At 51.5% G+C, this 14,542-nt stretch overlaps 1 protein-coding gene across 5 annotated transcripts in view; it reads right to left on the bottom strand.

The window, feature by feature from the left end:
* Ubash3a (ubiquitin associated and SH3 domain containing A) overlaps window positions 1–14,542 on the bottom strand; it is a 38,958-nt gene that overhangs the window by 8,042 nt on the left and 16,374 nt on the right. For 3 of the 5 annotated variants that reach the window (XM_060369213.1, XM_060369211.1, XM_060369212.1), the window contains exons 7-14: window positions 12,093–12,219; window positions 10,047–10,146; window positions 9,167–9,289; window positions 6,815–6,907; window positions 5,149–5,293; window positions 4,451–4,557; window positions 3,491–3,600; window positions 1,596–1,758 (exon numbers count right to left, since the gene is read on the bottom strand). In XM_060369213.1, coding sequence (XP_060225196.1) covers window positions 1,621–1,758; window positions 3,491–3,600; window positions 4,451–4,557; window positions 5,149–5,293; window positions 6,815–6,907; window positions 9,167–9,289; window positions 10,047–10,146; window positions 12,093–12,219 — 943 coding nt within the window. In that variant the 3' untranslated portion in view covers window positions 1,596–1,620. Of the gene's footprint in view, window positions 1–692; window positions 1,759–3,490; window positions 3,601–4,450; window positions 4,558–5,148; window positions 5,294–6,814; window positions 6,908–9,166; window positions 9,290–10,046; window positions 10,147–12,092; window positions 12,220–14,542 lie in introns of those variants that run through there. The other 2 variants (XM_021645171.2, XM_021645172.2) reach the window with 2 other exon arrangements.

Genomic DNA, 14,542 nt, shown 5'->3' with positions numbered 1-14,542 from the left:
TGGGCCAGGGCAGTGTCCAGCGGACGGTGTCCCTCCCAGATGTTGCCAGCAGGGGTCAGATGAGAAAAAAAAACAAAAAACAACAAAACAAAACAAAACAAAACAAAACAAAACAAAACAAAACAAAACAAAAAAAACACCAAAAAAGCAAGGGCCAGCCCAGTGAGAGGAAGGAAAAAGAGTATTTTATATCCCTCCTCTAATTTCTCCCATCCTCCCTCCCTGGTCCCTCCCACTCCCTTCCAGGTCCTTCCTGCCTTCAGCCACAGCCCAGAGCACGGCGGTGAAAAGGAACCAGAATTTTGCAACAGGCGGCTGGCGAAGAAGAGTGACTGACTTAAAAAAAAAAATCATCATGCTGTGAGGATGACTGCAGAGTAGGACGCCTGTGCATGGGCTCTGAGGACAGGGTGGCCTCTGTAGGTGAGGTGGACACTATACAGAGAATCCCACTTACCACTGGACCAACATTTTCCAAGCCGGAGCCACTGCTGGGTTCACACCCTCAGGAACGGACTCCTCCCTACCTCTCACTCCCGTCCCCCCATGATGGTAGCCCTTCCTATTAAGACAGGGGGCTCACTCCTTCCACTCACAAAAGCCCCCATCCCTCCTGGCTTGTTGAGAAGAGAGAAAAGAAGAAACCAAAATGAAAAAAATAAATAAATAAAATGATCTGCACAAAGTGTGGGTGGGAGGGAGGCTCAAACCTTTATGTCTTGACCCTTGTACCACAGGCAGGATGTGCTTGAAGAGCAGAGACTGAGGTAGGCCTTCAAAGACACATCCGAACCATAAACATGGGAGCTCTGTGGCCAAGAGACTGCAGGAACAGCATTCAAGGCTCTTAACATGGGAGAGGATTCTGGGTCCTTGTGAGAAGGAGGCAGGAGGCTCGAGGCAGGGGCCCTGTGACCGTGCCTTAGAACTTCCGTAGACCGAGTGATTTGCAATAGAACATAAATACGATGCCGGGAAGGATGGATGCCTCTAGATTCTGGAAATGGCCGGGGGAGAGTCCCCTAGAATCTTCGGAGGAACACAGCCCACCTTGACCTCCAGAACCACACACTAGTCTATGCGCACTAAGAATTTCTCGGTGCTTTCGATCACCGAGACCCGGGAGCAGCACAGAGCCAACACACCCACGCTGGTGCCAGCAGCTGTCCTGGTTTTGATCTGGTGGGCTGCTTCTTTTATTGACCACTGTTCTTCCTTCTGCTGGGGTGACCCTGGCTAAGGAGGGATGGCTACAGAAAGGAGGGTTCCTAAGAACATATAAAATAGGAGGGTTGGCGGCTTTGAATGTGGGGGTGGGAAGTCTTTAGTTCCTGGAATCGAGGCTGTTACTCTGCTCTTTCTAACCTAGCACACAGGTTGCGATGTGGTGTCCTAGTCCAGACCTCTCGCTCTGGCCTTCACAGTCAGGCAGGCTGGCAGGACAGCAGGCCCGCAGCTGGCAGCGACAAAGGTAGGAGCCACAGCAGGCAGTGCCCCTGAGCATCAAGTGTGTTTTGAGCTCCTCCCAGTCACAGCAAGAGAATGCCTGTGTAAGCATAACCACAGCCCCTCGTGCCTTGGCGTAGGGCAGTTACCTCTTCCTGGAAGGCTTGGGCTGGCTCAGTTTCGGGAGATCCAGTTTCTCCAGTTAAAGGCTGAGTTGGCCCCGTGTGTCAGCGTCTTCACTGGGGGGTCCACTAGCTCCCACTTTCCTTCCTCTCTGTTTTCTTCACAGAAGCACATTCCCAGGGATGGAATCTGGAAGGGGACTGAGAATGTCTGCGATGTTCTGTTACAAGTCAATCACCATTAGAGAACTTCTTAAACCCACTGACAGCCTGCCTCTCTGTCACAGAGGGGACCACACTGTCCCAGGCTGCCAGAGAACCATGGAACCAATGCCAACATCTACCATGTGACTTTCACCCGGGGATAATCAAGCCCTCCCAACAATGGGACCTGAGGGAAGACTGATCATAACTCAGAGTGGGGCTGCTAAGCATCCTGGGAGGCATGGGGCAGTCCTCCTTTTCCACAGGATTACCAGGCCCCCCGTGCCTACGCGTGTGTGGGGGAGCAGAAGACCCCATCAACTAGCCATGAAGTGTCTTAGTCCTGCCTCCGCTGTGCTGAAAGGTTTAGGATTGAGGTTTCAGACAGCAGAATAAAGTACAAAGTGAAACCTTGAGCCTCCATGCCTTCGTCTGGAAAGTGGACCAGCCTGGTGGCTCCTCATGTTGAAGGCTTTTCTGTTGGCATCCCTTTCTTAACCTCACCTCACCCTCTTTTTAAGGCCTAAGACTTCTTTGGTCAGACAAATTTTGCAAAAACCCCAAGATGCATAGAGGAACCTGAGCAGAGAGACCTCGGTTGAGTCAGGGCCAAGTCATCGTATCTACAGATAGGGACCGCCAGGAGGGTGTGATGGGGGCAGACAGGGGAAGCCTTGACTATTCAGGCTCCTGCGTGCTGACCCTGATCGGAAGGCTTATGGTTCAGCAGAGCCCTTGGCTAAACTTCTGATCTGTGGGCTGTTTAGTTTCTGGTGGGGTGGTGGTAGGCTCTAAATGACCTAAGAAAGTTCTAGAGTTTAGAAGCTTATCGCTATCACCTTTTTCTTCTTTCCTTGTTCCCAATCTCCTCTTCCTCCTCGCCACTCCCTCTTCCCTCCTTTCTCTTCCTTCCCTCTTCCCTCCTCCCTCCTTCTGTTGAACTGGAGTTCCCTATGTTGCTTAGGCTGCTTCCAAACTCATAAGCTCATGTGGTCATCCTGCCCCAGCTTTCTGAGAATAGAGAGAAAGAGAGACAGAGACAGACACACACACGGGGGGAGGAGGGAGAATATGTGAGCCTAGCCCCTGATCACGTCACCAGGGGGAGAAAGGGCTGGTCTAGGATGGATAATCATGGCCTGGCCACCGTCCTCTCTGCTCTGCTAGGGTATGTTCAGTAGGTCACCCAAAATGCCACTCCTTCCTCTGCATGCTTGCCACCAGCTTGTCATGAGAAGTCTGCACAACATTGGCCCATGCTGGTCATGCTGACAAATAGCTACAGTGAGTTCCCATTTGTCCCTCTAGAGGTGACTGGGTAGAGGTTCCTTCCATCTGTCAGTGCCCTCCCAGACCCCCAAGAGAAAGGCAGGGCCACAAAACAGCCACCCTTCTCCTCTTACTCAAACACTGACTCCTGACTCCATGCAGGACCTTTGTTGCTGCAAGGAGATGGGCTGTGGGCTGTCTCGGAACAAACCCTGAAACTTCTTGACACGGCTGGCGGCAAAGAACAGTGGAGGTGGCCACGAGGTTGAGGGTGACTGGCTTCTCCCACGGCTCCTGCAAGTACTGGGCTCCATGGGGGCAGTTGGGTTCATCACATGGTCCTGCCAGTCCTGGGTTGGCTGGACACTAGTTTTCATTCTAGAAAGAGTGCCAGGGCCCTGAGCCTACTTTACTTTGAGGCAGAAGAGTCATGGGGCGGGGGCACATACCTTTCTCACCAGTTGGGCAAAATCGGCACACTCTCTGGGCGGCAGCTTGAGGAGGGGTCTCGTGCAGGAGTCGAGTGCTGAGCTGTGGCTCACGATGAGGGTGATGCCCACTGTAGACAAAACAGCTCAAGGTCAGAGCAGGCCCAGAGAGTGCTGGGCAACGTACAGGCTTCCTCAGAATCTTGCAGGTCCATTACCATCGCCCCTGTGAGGTGGTGGGGTGGGAAGTCATTCACCCATGATTCGGGGTGCCCCGCCTTCCCACATGGGGCCTGGGGATCGGGCGGCCGTGTGCCAGCCTCAAGGATGGCATAAGGATGATCTGAGCCACTATCCTCTGGTGGCTGGCTGCCAAGGTCCTGTCAGCCACAGGTGGGGTGTGTGATGGCTGCCACCCAGACCTGATCCAATCACTTCAGCTCGCTTATTACCGGGAGCCTGAGATACCGCCTGCCTCAGATAAGGGTTCTCAGGACTCTGGGAGCCTCCTCGGGTGACGTGATGGGCTCCTGACAGCTGGGGAGTGGTGTGGGATCCAGCACCTCTGCGTGTGCTTCCTGCTGGACACGTGGAGCCGGGAGAGCTTGTGGTTGCCAATGTGAAGCTGGGAGAGCGGGGAACCTGGCTGGTGGTTAGGGCAGGTGGGCTGAGGCCTAGCCTCCCTTTCCTAAGGCATTGGCTACCCCGTCTCTCTGTGACTCTGGGCTTCTCTTGTTTCCTTCTAGTCTTTTGGGTTAGGTGTAGTTTGTGAAGACCCTGATATTCTGGGTCCATCAGTGCTCAGCACGAGAGCGCACAGGCCTGGGCTGTATGGAGTTATGTATCCACTCCCTGTCAGGGTGGAGATGAGACACTGTCTTGGCCAGAACATGGGGTTGGGGACATTGATAGCTCCAGGTCAGCGAATCCCATCCCAGGGAAGCCCAAGGCTGTTTCTCCTAAGGCCTGTGAGACACTTACTGTCCTGTGGGCATGTGCTGACGATGTGCCCCATGCTCACAGCGCACCTGTCCACATACTGGTCGTAGCTCTCGGCCGGCATGAGGGAGGAGCGGGGAAATGCAGGCCTGAAAGGAGGATGGAGAGAGACATGGCTGATGTCATAGAGCCTTCTGGTGATAAGAGTGCGTGCTGCAGCACTGGAGCTGGACTATGATCCTCCAGATGGCCTGTCAGGCAGGGCTCGTGGGTTTATGGCCAGCAGGGGCTCCTGGGTATGCTCTGCACTGGCAGAGGACTGTGGTAACCCCAGCACGGATGCTGGCTGAGCAGTCTACCCTGGGGAAGGATAAACTCAGTCACCCCCGATCCCCTTCACAAACCAGAGTCAGGATCTTCTTCTGGATGGGGTCTATATATGTCCATCCTTGCAAGACCAGTTTTAGTAGGAGCACCCCATCTCCATATGTGGTCAGATCCCCTAGCCTCCATTCCCTCCTAGGTGATGTGTGTTCACTGTAGGTGCCTTCACCAGGAGTCTTGTTGGTTTGGCCGAGCAAGCCCACAGCCCTCAAGCCATTTCCCATCACCTCCCTCCTGCCTGTGCTGTATTCACGGCTCAATCTATCTCACTCCACTGTAGGGCTTCAGCTCAGTAGACAGATTTTCTTTAGTAAGAACTAGAGAAGCCTCAGTAGCAGAGACTTGCAAGGCTTAACCTGTAGTTAAGGTCAACATTGAAGTTCGCCTCTTTCAGCTCCTCCAAGGTCAAGAAGGTCAGAGTGGTCTTGCTGGCTTCCCACTTCATCCATTCGAAGATTCCGGGCTCAACTCGTATCTTCAGCTTCTTCTCCAGTTTAAGTTCTGGGGGAAAGGAGGTGTGTCAAGGGAAAACAAGTGTGAATTATTGTCAGTGTTGTATAAAGAAGTTTTTTTTGTACATAGCTAGATCCTCCATGTTGGTTAATGTTTTTGTCAATTAGACACAAACTAGTCATCTGAGAAGAGGACACTTCAACTGAGAAAGTGCCTTTAGAAGATTGGTCTGCAGGCAAGCCTCTAGCTGTCCTGGAACTCACTATGTAGAGTTCTTGAACTCTCAGGAATCCACCTGCCTCTGCAGCCTAAGTGCTGAGGTTAAAGGCAGGCACTATGATGCCCATTTCTTTGGTTAATTACTGATGTGGTTGTGTAGTGGGAGTTTTGGCGTCTTTAAAAACTCAGTTATATTATGTAAACATGTTTTTGTTTTAATCCCAGGTGTGGGCTCTGGGGCCGCTTCACATTGTCCACAGCAGCAGGCTATTTGCCTCATTCCTGCTCTGAGAGGTGTGATCTTGGCCAGCTGCAATTTAATTCTGGGGACTCTGAGAGGGTATGAATGCCAGCATGGGGGCAGTTGCTCTGAGGAAGAAGAAGGCTGTTGCTGCTTCCCCACCTGCTGTTCCTGGTTACTACTGATGCAGTTTGACAAGACGTTGGAGATATCCTGAAATGAAGATTGGACTTGCCCCAAGGAACTCAACGACCCTAACCAGCAGAAGTAACTAAAGAGACCTATGCCCCTTCTCCCCACTAACCTTTCTCTCCTACCTACCTGGTATTGGGGAAGGGATAAGAGGTGAGGAAGGGAGGTAGTGATATTAAAACAAACAAACAAACAAACAAACAAAATAGATTTTTAAAAAGTGTGCCTACACGGGAGGGCCAAAACCACTGAGAATGATGCCACACACTGGCAGGAAATCGTGGTGCCATAAAGAAAGCAGGCTGAGCAAGCCGGTAATAAACAGCACTCCTCCGTGGCTTCAGCTCCTACCTGCAGATCCCTGATGTGGGTTCCTACCACACAAGCCCTCTGGCTGATAGACTGTGACATGGAAGAATAAGTCAAATACCCTTGTCCTTCCCCGCTTGGTTTTGGTTAGCGTTTTTATCGCAATAACGGAAAAGCAAACTAGGGCACCAACACGAGGTCAAGGAAACCCTTCACAAATGCGATTCTTTCCTGGCAAACGTCCTCCTGGGATTTAAGCATGGCAGAGACCCAAACCGCCAGGCATCCAAGGACTGATAGCACGCTGCCCATCAAGAGGGGCCATGATGCTTTGCTAGGGGGACACCGGGACAAAGGAGCCACAGGGCAAAGTATGATGACGGACATCAGTTCTGTGAAACCAGCTCCCACAGGTCCTACAGCCTTAGCATTCTGGGATGTTAGTGGGCCGTTTCTGCCTGCTGCTCTTGGGAGGCTGGTTTCTAACAGCCTTTTGGCTTAGCTGTGGCCATTCCTTGCCCGTCATCTCATTCACCTCCACTCCCTCTTTGCTCCCCATGCAGAGCAGCCTCAAGGTCAAGCCGAGGACTGCTGAGCTGCTCACCCACCTTCCAGGATGCACTTGGCTGTCTGCACGCAGCGCAGGGCCGGAGAGGCAAAGGCTGCCGTGATTCTGATACCGCTGTCCAGCAGGGCCTCTCCTGGAAAAAAAATGACAGGTAGGAAACACCCTTGGCTCGCCAGCCCAGGGTGGAGGGTTTGCCTTGATGGCAGGCAGGGATGTGTGAGGATCCCACCCACTGCTTCACACACCCGCAGGAGCCCCCACCAGCTTAGGGTAGAACCTGCAACTCTGACCTGCAACCGCTCTTGTGACTAGATTATATTGTGTGGTGGAGGGGGGGTGGCCCAGGGGTCAGTGGCGAGTAGGTAGTGGAGGACCCCCCTAGAAGGCCACTGAGCAGGAATGAAAGGAAACTGAAGCTGGTGGGTTATGTGAGCCTCCTCCACGTATCTTGAAAGATGGAGGGGCTCGTGTTACAAAGCATGGGTGTGGTCCCAGAAGCACAAAGTGGCCAATAGCAGCCAGGGAAGACCCAGCCCTGCCTCCCGAGGACCTGAGTCCTGCTCATAGCCTGAGTAAATCGGGAAGGAGGCCGGGGTTCCAGAGAAAAGTGACTCCGAGCTGAGAACCCACCAGGCCACACTCAGGTCAGATCTGCACTGTCATCTTAGCATGGATCTTGCTCTACACCTTTGTGGTCATTTAGCTGGTCACCTCAAGGCCAGCCACAGCTTTCGGAAGGACAAACTGTAGCATAACCATGTTTTCTCTGTGATACCAGGAGCCTAGCTGGTAGCAAAGGAAACCCTATAGTACAAGAGATACCTGACAGGAAAGCCAGGGGACTTGGGGTTGTCAGTTACGGGCAAGTTGGAGGACTGACCCCAGTGCCTCAGAATGGGGCCTTCATCAGTGGATCTGTGTCCAGGGATTTGACCAGTGGGGACCAAAAAATATCAGAAAGTCATGACTGTGCAGAATATGCAGATCCCATGAAAAATTTGGGTTTTTTTTTTTTTGTTTTTGTTTTTTTGTCTGTTTGTTTTGTTTTTTTGAGACAGAGTTTCTCTGTGTAGTCTTGGTTGTCCTGGACTCGATTTTTATAGACCAGACTGGCCTTGAACTCACAGAGATCTGCCCGCTTGCCCTCCCTGAGTGCTGGATTACTGGCATGTGCCACCACACCTGGCTAGCGTGCACGTGTGTGTGTGAGCGCACACACACACACGCACACACACACACACACACACACACTGATTTGAGTACACATGGGTCCTGGTACCTATCCTCCAGCATCCCACAGGGCAACTGAGAACAAGAACCAGAAAAATGGAACAGTCTCACCTGCTACCCAAATCCAATCTTGTATAAGGAGATTACCCAGTCATAAACTCAAAGCCGTGAGCGATAAGATAATGCAATATAGCCTGTAAGGGAGTGTGCTTTTAAAGTGTGTGTGTGTGTGTGTGTGTGTGTGTGTGTGTGTGTGTGTGTGTGTGTAGGTCAGAGGTCAACCTCAGAAGTCATCCCCAGGAATGCTGTTCGCCATTTTATTTTAAAAAAGCACTTCTCACAGGCCTGGAGCTCACCTTGTAGGCTAGGCTGTCTGGCCAGGGAGCTGCGGGGAGCAACCCGTCTCTGCTTCCTAGGAATACAAGTTTGTGCCACCACACCCAGCATTTGCACATAGGTTCTGAGGATCAAGCTCAGGCCTCTGTGCTCGCACAGCAGACGTTTGACCGACTGAGCTCCTTCCCCAGCTAAGTCTTAATTTTTTAAGTGACACTCTTGGTGCATACAATGTCTGTTGATAGTTCTTCCCCCTGTAGTGTCCCCTTCCTTAGATTTCATTGCTCATATCACCAACCATCCATTCTTGGGTCATACTGCTCCACTTTGGGTCACTGTGTGACCCTGGGTAGATGATCTAACATCTCTGTGATGGTTTGAATGAGAATGTCCGCCCACCCCTGGCTCATATATTTTAATATTTGGTCCCCAGTTAGTGGAACTGCTTGGGAAGGATCAGAGGGTGTGTCGGTGTGGCCTTGTTGGGGGAGGTGTGTCACTGAGAGCGGGCTTTGAGGTTTCAAAAGCTCATGTTAGGCTCAGTCCCCCTCTGCCTCCTGCCCATCTGCCAACCATGATGATCATGGACTAACCCTCTGAAACTGGAAGCCAGCCCTCAATTAAACGCTTCCTTTTGTAAGTTGCCTTGGTCATGGTGATTCTTCACAGCAATAGAATGGTAACTAAGCCAATCTCTGTGCCCGGGTATGAGCAGGGTAGGGAAGGTGCTGGCACTGATGTCGAAGGATGCATGGCAGAGGCTCAGTGTGCACAGCTATCGTCATTACTGTCACTTTTGCTCCCCTGGGGACACTCTTGAACATACCAGCAAGCCTGGCCTGGAAAATCCCGCAGGATGATAATGGTGGATCGTTTTCAAAGTCTTTGATGCCATTGCTCCTCCTGGGCAGGCTGCGGGGGAAGTTCAGGTCTGGCCTGCAGTATTTTCCTGAGGTGGAAACAAGCAGCAGACACCTGAGACCACTGAGTCAGATCTCATTTGTTGCTCAAGGCCCCAGGCACTGCAGAGAAGGTCATTGTCTGACTCCTTGCCAATGTCAATTATGGAGTGTTCTCGGTGGCGTGGACTCAATTCATGCAACAAATGTTGCTTTGCAGGCCTGTGACGGTTCTCAAATGCAGAGCACTTAGGTTTGAGCCCCAGGGGCCAGGAGCCCAGTTCATCCTCTCGGCCCTCCTCATTTCACACAAGGGAGAGGAGGCTTGTGTGTCCCCCAGGATAAGCTTCTGAATAGGTGTCAGTTAACTGGGTGCAGTGTGACAGTACACCCTTGGCTGCAGGTGCCCCACCTTGGGAACCCTTCAGTGAGGTGCTTGCATGCAAGACCAGAAAACAGGGGCTGCATGACACCCTGGCCCCTTTGAGTCTCGAAGACCTGTTCGAGACTGTTAGAAATTCTGACCAGAAACAAGTGGCTTGCAAGCCTCACCCATCAGAGAAAAGGGGAAACCAGAATCATCACGACCATCACTGAACTGATGCCAAGGGCCTGGCTCAGACATGTGGCCAATGTGGATGTGGGTGTGTTTCCATAACCACACTAGTGACCCCAAAGCCTGGGGAGGCCCTGACATCTCCCAGCAGCTGCTGTGCCATGGTTGCTCTACAGGAACAACAGTGTTGGAATCTAGGGTCCCTAAGGACACAAAGCCAGTCTGTCTAGAGTCGTCGGGCCTTAACCTACCATCGGCCGTAGTGCACTGTTGGAGCCAAGACTTCCCGAAGACCTGGTCCACTCTCTCCCCATGGCGTGCTACCAGAACACCTCTTCTCGCGATGGTCGCCTGGGGTGGGAGCCACGGGACATGGAGTCATTAACCAGACTCACTTTGCAGCATCCACCAGCCATTGCCTAGAGACGAGCCTCCCCCAAGCTGCTCAGCAGCTGTGGTCAGGCTGCTTCACTGTGTGAGGCCGGGAGACTGCGTTCATTTCTTCCCAAGTTTAACTTTCTGGGTTCCATGACTTCATAACAGAGATGAAAAGAGGACTGGTACCACCCTGACACATATTTCTCAACTTTTTTTTCGTCTCTTCCAAGTGTCTGTCTGTCTGTCTATCTATCTATCCATCCATCTACCTATCCATCTATCTATTCATCTTTCTTTTTATCTTCTTCCCTTCTTTCCCTCTCTCTGTCTCTCTATTCCTCCTTTTTCTCTATCATATATCAATCTATTTATAGTTTACTCATTTGCTCCTTCTGCTTCTCTTCTTCCTCCTTCTCTCCTCCTTCTCCTTTTCTCTTCCTTCTTTTCTCCTCCTTCTCCTCCTCTTCCTCTCCTCCTTCTCCTCCTCTTCCTCTCCTCCTTCTTCCCCTCTTCTCCTCTTCCTCCTTCTTCTCCCTCTAGGACTACCCATACTTGAGTCCATCCCCATAGTACTCGGGTGTGTGTTTAGCTTCTGAGCACTCAGGTAAGGAAGCCTTCCTCTTCTTCACTGCCTTCCTATTTAGCTGGTGAGTCTCTGCCTGCACAAGCACTCCTAATGGTTAGGACAGTCATCCCTCATTGCACCTGAGGTGGGACAAGGACCCCTGCAGGTACCAAAATCCACAGAGGCTCAAGTCCCCTGTATAAAACGACATGATGCTTTCATTGAACATAAACACATCAGTGCCCTCTGTACTCTAACTCTCTCTAGGTAACTTATGTCCCTCCTTTCTTTCTCTTTCTTCCTTTCCCTCTCTCCCTCCATCCTTCTCTTCCTCCCTCCCGTTTTCCTCCCCTCCCTCTTATTTGTTTTCTTTTGAGACATGGTCTGACAGCCCAGGCTTTCCTGGAACTTTCTATGTACCCCAGGTTGGTCTCAGGCTCACAGCCATGCTTCTGGCTCTACCTCCCAAGTGCTGGGATTACAGATAAGTGTCACCACAGCTAGTTTGGATCTTGAGTGTTATTCAAAGGCTTGGATGTGGAAGGCTTGGTGGCCAGCCTACGGTATTACTGAGAGTGGGACCTTTAGGAGGTAGGGCCTCGAGGGAAGACGCCGGGCCACTGGACTTGTGACTTAGAAGGGATCTTAGTACCCAGCCCCTCCATGCCTTTGCTTCTGGCTTCTGTCAGGCAATCAACTCTCCTCTACTCTCTACCTCCATCATAGTAAATTGTACTACAATGGGCCCAAAGCAACAGGTTCGGAAGATAATGGGCTGAAACTCCAAGACCATGACAAACCATTCAGTTTTTGGAGCTGATCATTTAAGGTGTTTTGTCGCAATCCTGGGAAGCTGATTAAGACAAGATGCCATTTTCTATAATATTTCCACCCCCAGTTGGTTGGATCAATGGGAAACAACAACAACAACATAACAAACAAACAAACAAACAAACAAAAACCCTGCTATGGTCTAGAGGTATAGAGGCTGTTGTTTTGTTTTGTCTTAACTTTTTGCTTGACGGTGTCACAGGTGGGGGAGTGAGGGGACGGGGCCAGCAGCCGTCTGGAACATCCCTTCCTTTCCAGGATGGCCTTAACATTTCACAGTCACAGGGTACATACCTCCTGTGTTCTTGGGGAGACCTGAGTTTGGGAGGTAGCCTGAGGGTACCTAGCAGTAATACATCAAACCTTCAGGAGGGGCGGGCGCCTGTGTATGTGTGGGCTCACCCTCACTTGGGAGAAAAGCCAAACTCTAGCAGCCCATGTCTATCATGGTGTTATGCCAGCAAGCATGACAAAACAAACAAACAAAAGCCAAAACAGCAACAAAAATCCAGGGTCCTGTTACCTGCAGGGCCTGTATGCTGCTAACGCTCCTTGGCATTGACGGGGTGTGGGATTCCCCATTTCTCCTGCTGATGGCTTCACCATCCCTCCTAGAGTTCAGGTCCATGGCAAGACTGAATGTGTACGTCCTGTGAGGGAAGAGGAGAGACTGTGAACACGGACATGACATGTCATCACCATGGTTTCTGATCATGGAAGTTCTTGGGGATATCTACCCTAACCTCTGCAGTTAGCATCAAGACCACAAAATAAAGGCAAGTGGGCAGAGTGCTCAGGGCATAACTCATTGGCTCACAGCTCTAGCCATGATGCCAGGCCTGCCTCAACACAGTGCCATGTGTTGTTCAAATGTTACTTCATTTTAGAGATGGCAATTTCTCCATGTTGCTCAGGCTGGCTGGCCATGAACTCTTGGCTCAAGACGGCCTCTCACCTCAACCTTTCTAGCTGGGACTGCAGATGTGTGCCACTGTGCCAAGCCCTGATGTTTTCAGGAACACTAAGAAGGCACCTTTTAGATGAGATCAGTGGCTAGACCAGCAGACCTTGAATAAAATAGATGATCCCAGGCATGGAGGGTAGGGTGGAGATCTTAAGACAGAATAGATGGAGGTCTCCATGGAAGGGTGGGTTCTATTTCCAGGCTACCTTCAGACACAGGCTGTAGCCCTGGATCTTTCCTGTGTCCCCACCTACTGGGCTGCCCTGAAGACTTCAAATCTGCCAATCACAAACTTCAACAAATCCCCACCCCGCTGCATCCTCCATCCCTGCATCCTACTGGTTCTGGACCTTAATGAATATCAAATCTCTTTCTCTCACACATCATCCTCTGATTTACCATCTACCATCGTCAGAGGCATTCAGACAGAAGCAGTTGGGATATTGTAATGGTGGCCAGACACCTTCAAGAGCTAGGTATGCAGGTAACCAGGAAACTGTAAATTACTTAGAGTGCCACAGGATGAACAGACAATCAGGAGCTCTGGGGACATGTGCGGAGGAGAAGAGCCAAAGCAAACTGGAGAGTGAACCCCAAGATACGAAACAGGAAGGGGTGTTGCACTCACAGGTTGCTTCCTGTCTACAAGGAACAGGCAGGTATCGAGAGAGGACGGTGAATGGGCAACACAGAGCACGTGACTCCTCCTTGGGAGTGGAGAAGGAGTGATTTCCTGGGAGCAGAAGCCATTTTGTACAAGGAAAAATTTCTATGGACTGTTTAAAGATAATGCCTGGTCATGCAGTTCTTGGATAGACACTCCAGGCCCTTCTGGGTTGCATTCTGTGAGAAATCGTACCCTCTTATGTCTGCGACCCTTTGCTCTCGCTCTCTGTTGACCCAGCCAGCAGCATTATTCTCCAATTCCTTTCTGGACAGGGAACATTTTTGATTCCTTATCGGGAACATGGAAAATGGTTACAACACACCGAAAGAGAAAAGGTGGGCATGGTTTTGTCAGCCAGTGAATTCAACCACTTAGTCTTTGCATTCACCCGTATTTAGATGCTGATCCACTTTTATTTTGGGCAAAGCAGATTGCACGGTTGGGCTTCAGAAGGTGGGATATTATGGGCTGCAATAACGCAAGGGTGGCCTGTCTGAGCAGGCTTCTGGATATCTGGGCATGGGTACAGCTTCCCAAAATCCCTCGAGGCTGTGTGAGTGACACATTTGTGGGTGGGTGGGGACGGAGGTGAGGAAGCGAGGGGCAGGCTGAGGAAGGCAGATGTGTAGGGGCTCAATTCTCTTGAGGGTTAGGGGAGCAGCACGGCGCATGTGGCTGGAGCAGAATGAGCCAAGGGAGGAGAGGCGGAGGTGGAACAGCGGAGCTTTTGTGGTTGCGGACCCCAGAGGCTGCAGGCTCCCCTGAGGTTTGCACTTGGGAGCGAGTGCGAGGGGCAGTCAGATTTGGTGAGTATGCGCACAGCAGCCTGGGCTGCAGTTCACAGTGTGAACATTGCCTAGGTGATGGAGAGAGTTCCGCACCAGGCTTCCCTCCTTTACTCCTGTCTCCCTCTCCCCCAACTCTATCTGCCATGTTACTGCTCTGTCTGGGCCTCACACATTAGGTGAGCGATTCACCACCGAGACATACCCAAGCTCAACTCCAGGCTCTCCAGCTGAGCCATAGGAAATGGTGGCTTTCCCTTGAATGAGATAGCAAGCCTGTGGAGGTTGAGTCTGGCTCTCCTGGCACCACCGAGCTGGCTTTGGGTGAGGGGAAGGCTCAGGACCACCTGGGGCCAGAGTCACAGCCACTTTCAAAGGAAAGCTCCAGGCAGGAAGCCCCGCTAAGACCAGCATCTCTCACAGGAGTGTGGACACCATGACGCCTCCTGGAGAGCCCCGTGGAACCCCTGGTCATTCTGAATGGACACAGGCCATGAATGCTGAGCAGTGACTGGTCGCCATCAAAGGCAGGCCTACCAAGCGGTTTGAGATGTCCT

Source organism: Meriones unguiculatus, chromosome 16 (genome assembly GCF_030254825.1).
Source record: "Meriones unguiculatus strain TT.TT164.6M chromosome 16, Bangor_MerUng_6.1, whole genome shotgun sequence".
In the NCBI taxonomy this organism is placed as follows: Eukaryota; Metazoa; Chordata; class Mammalia; order Rodentia; family Muridae; genus Meriones; species Meriones unguiculatus.
The sequence above is the reverse complement of the archived record's forward strand: the minus strand, read 5'-3'. Positions and strand labels throughout refer to the sequence as shown.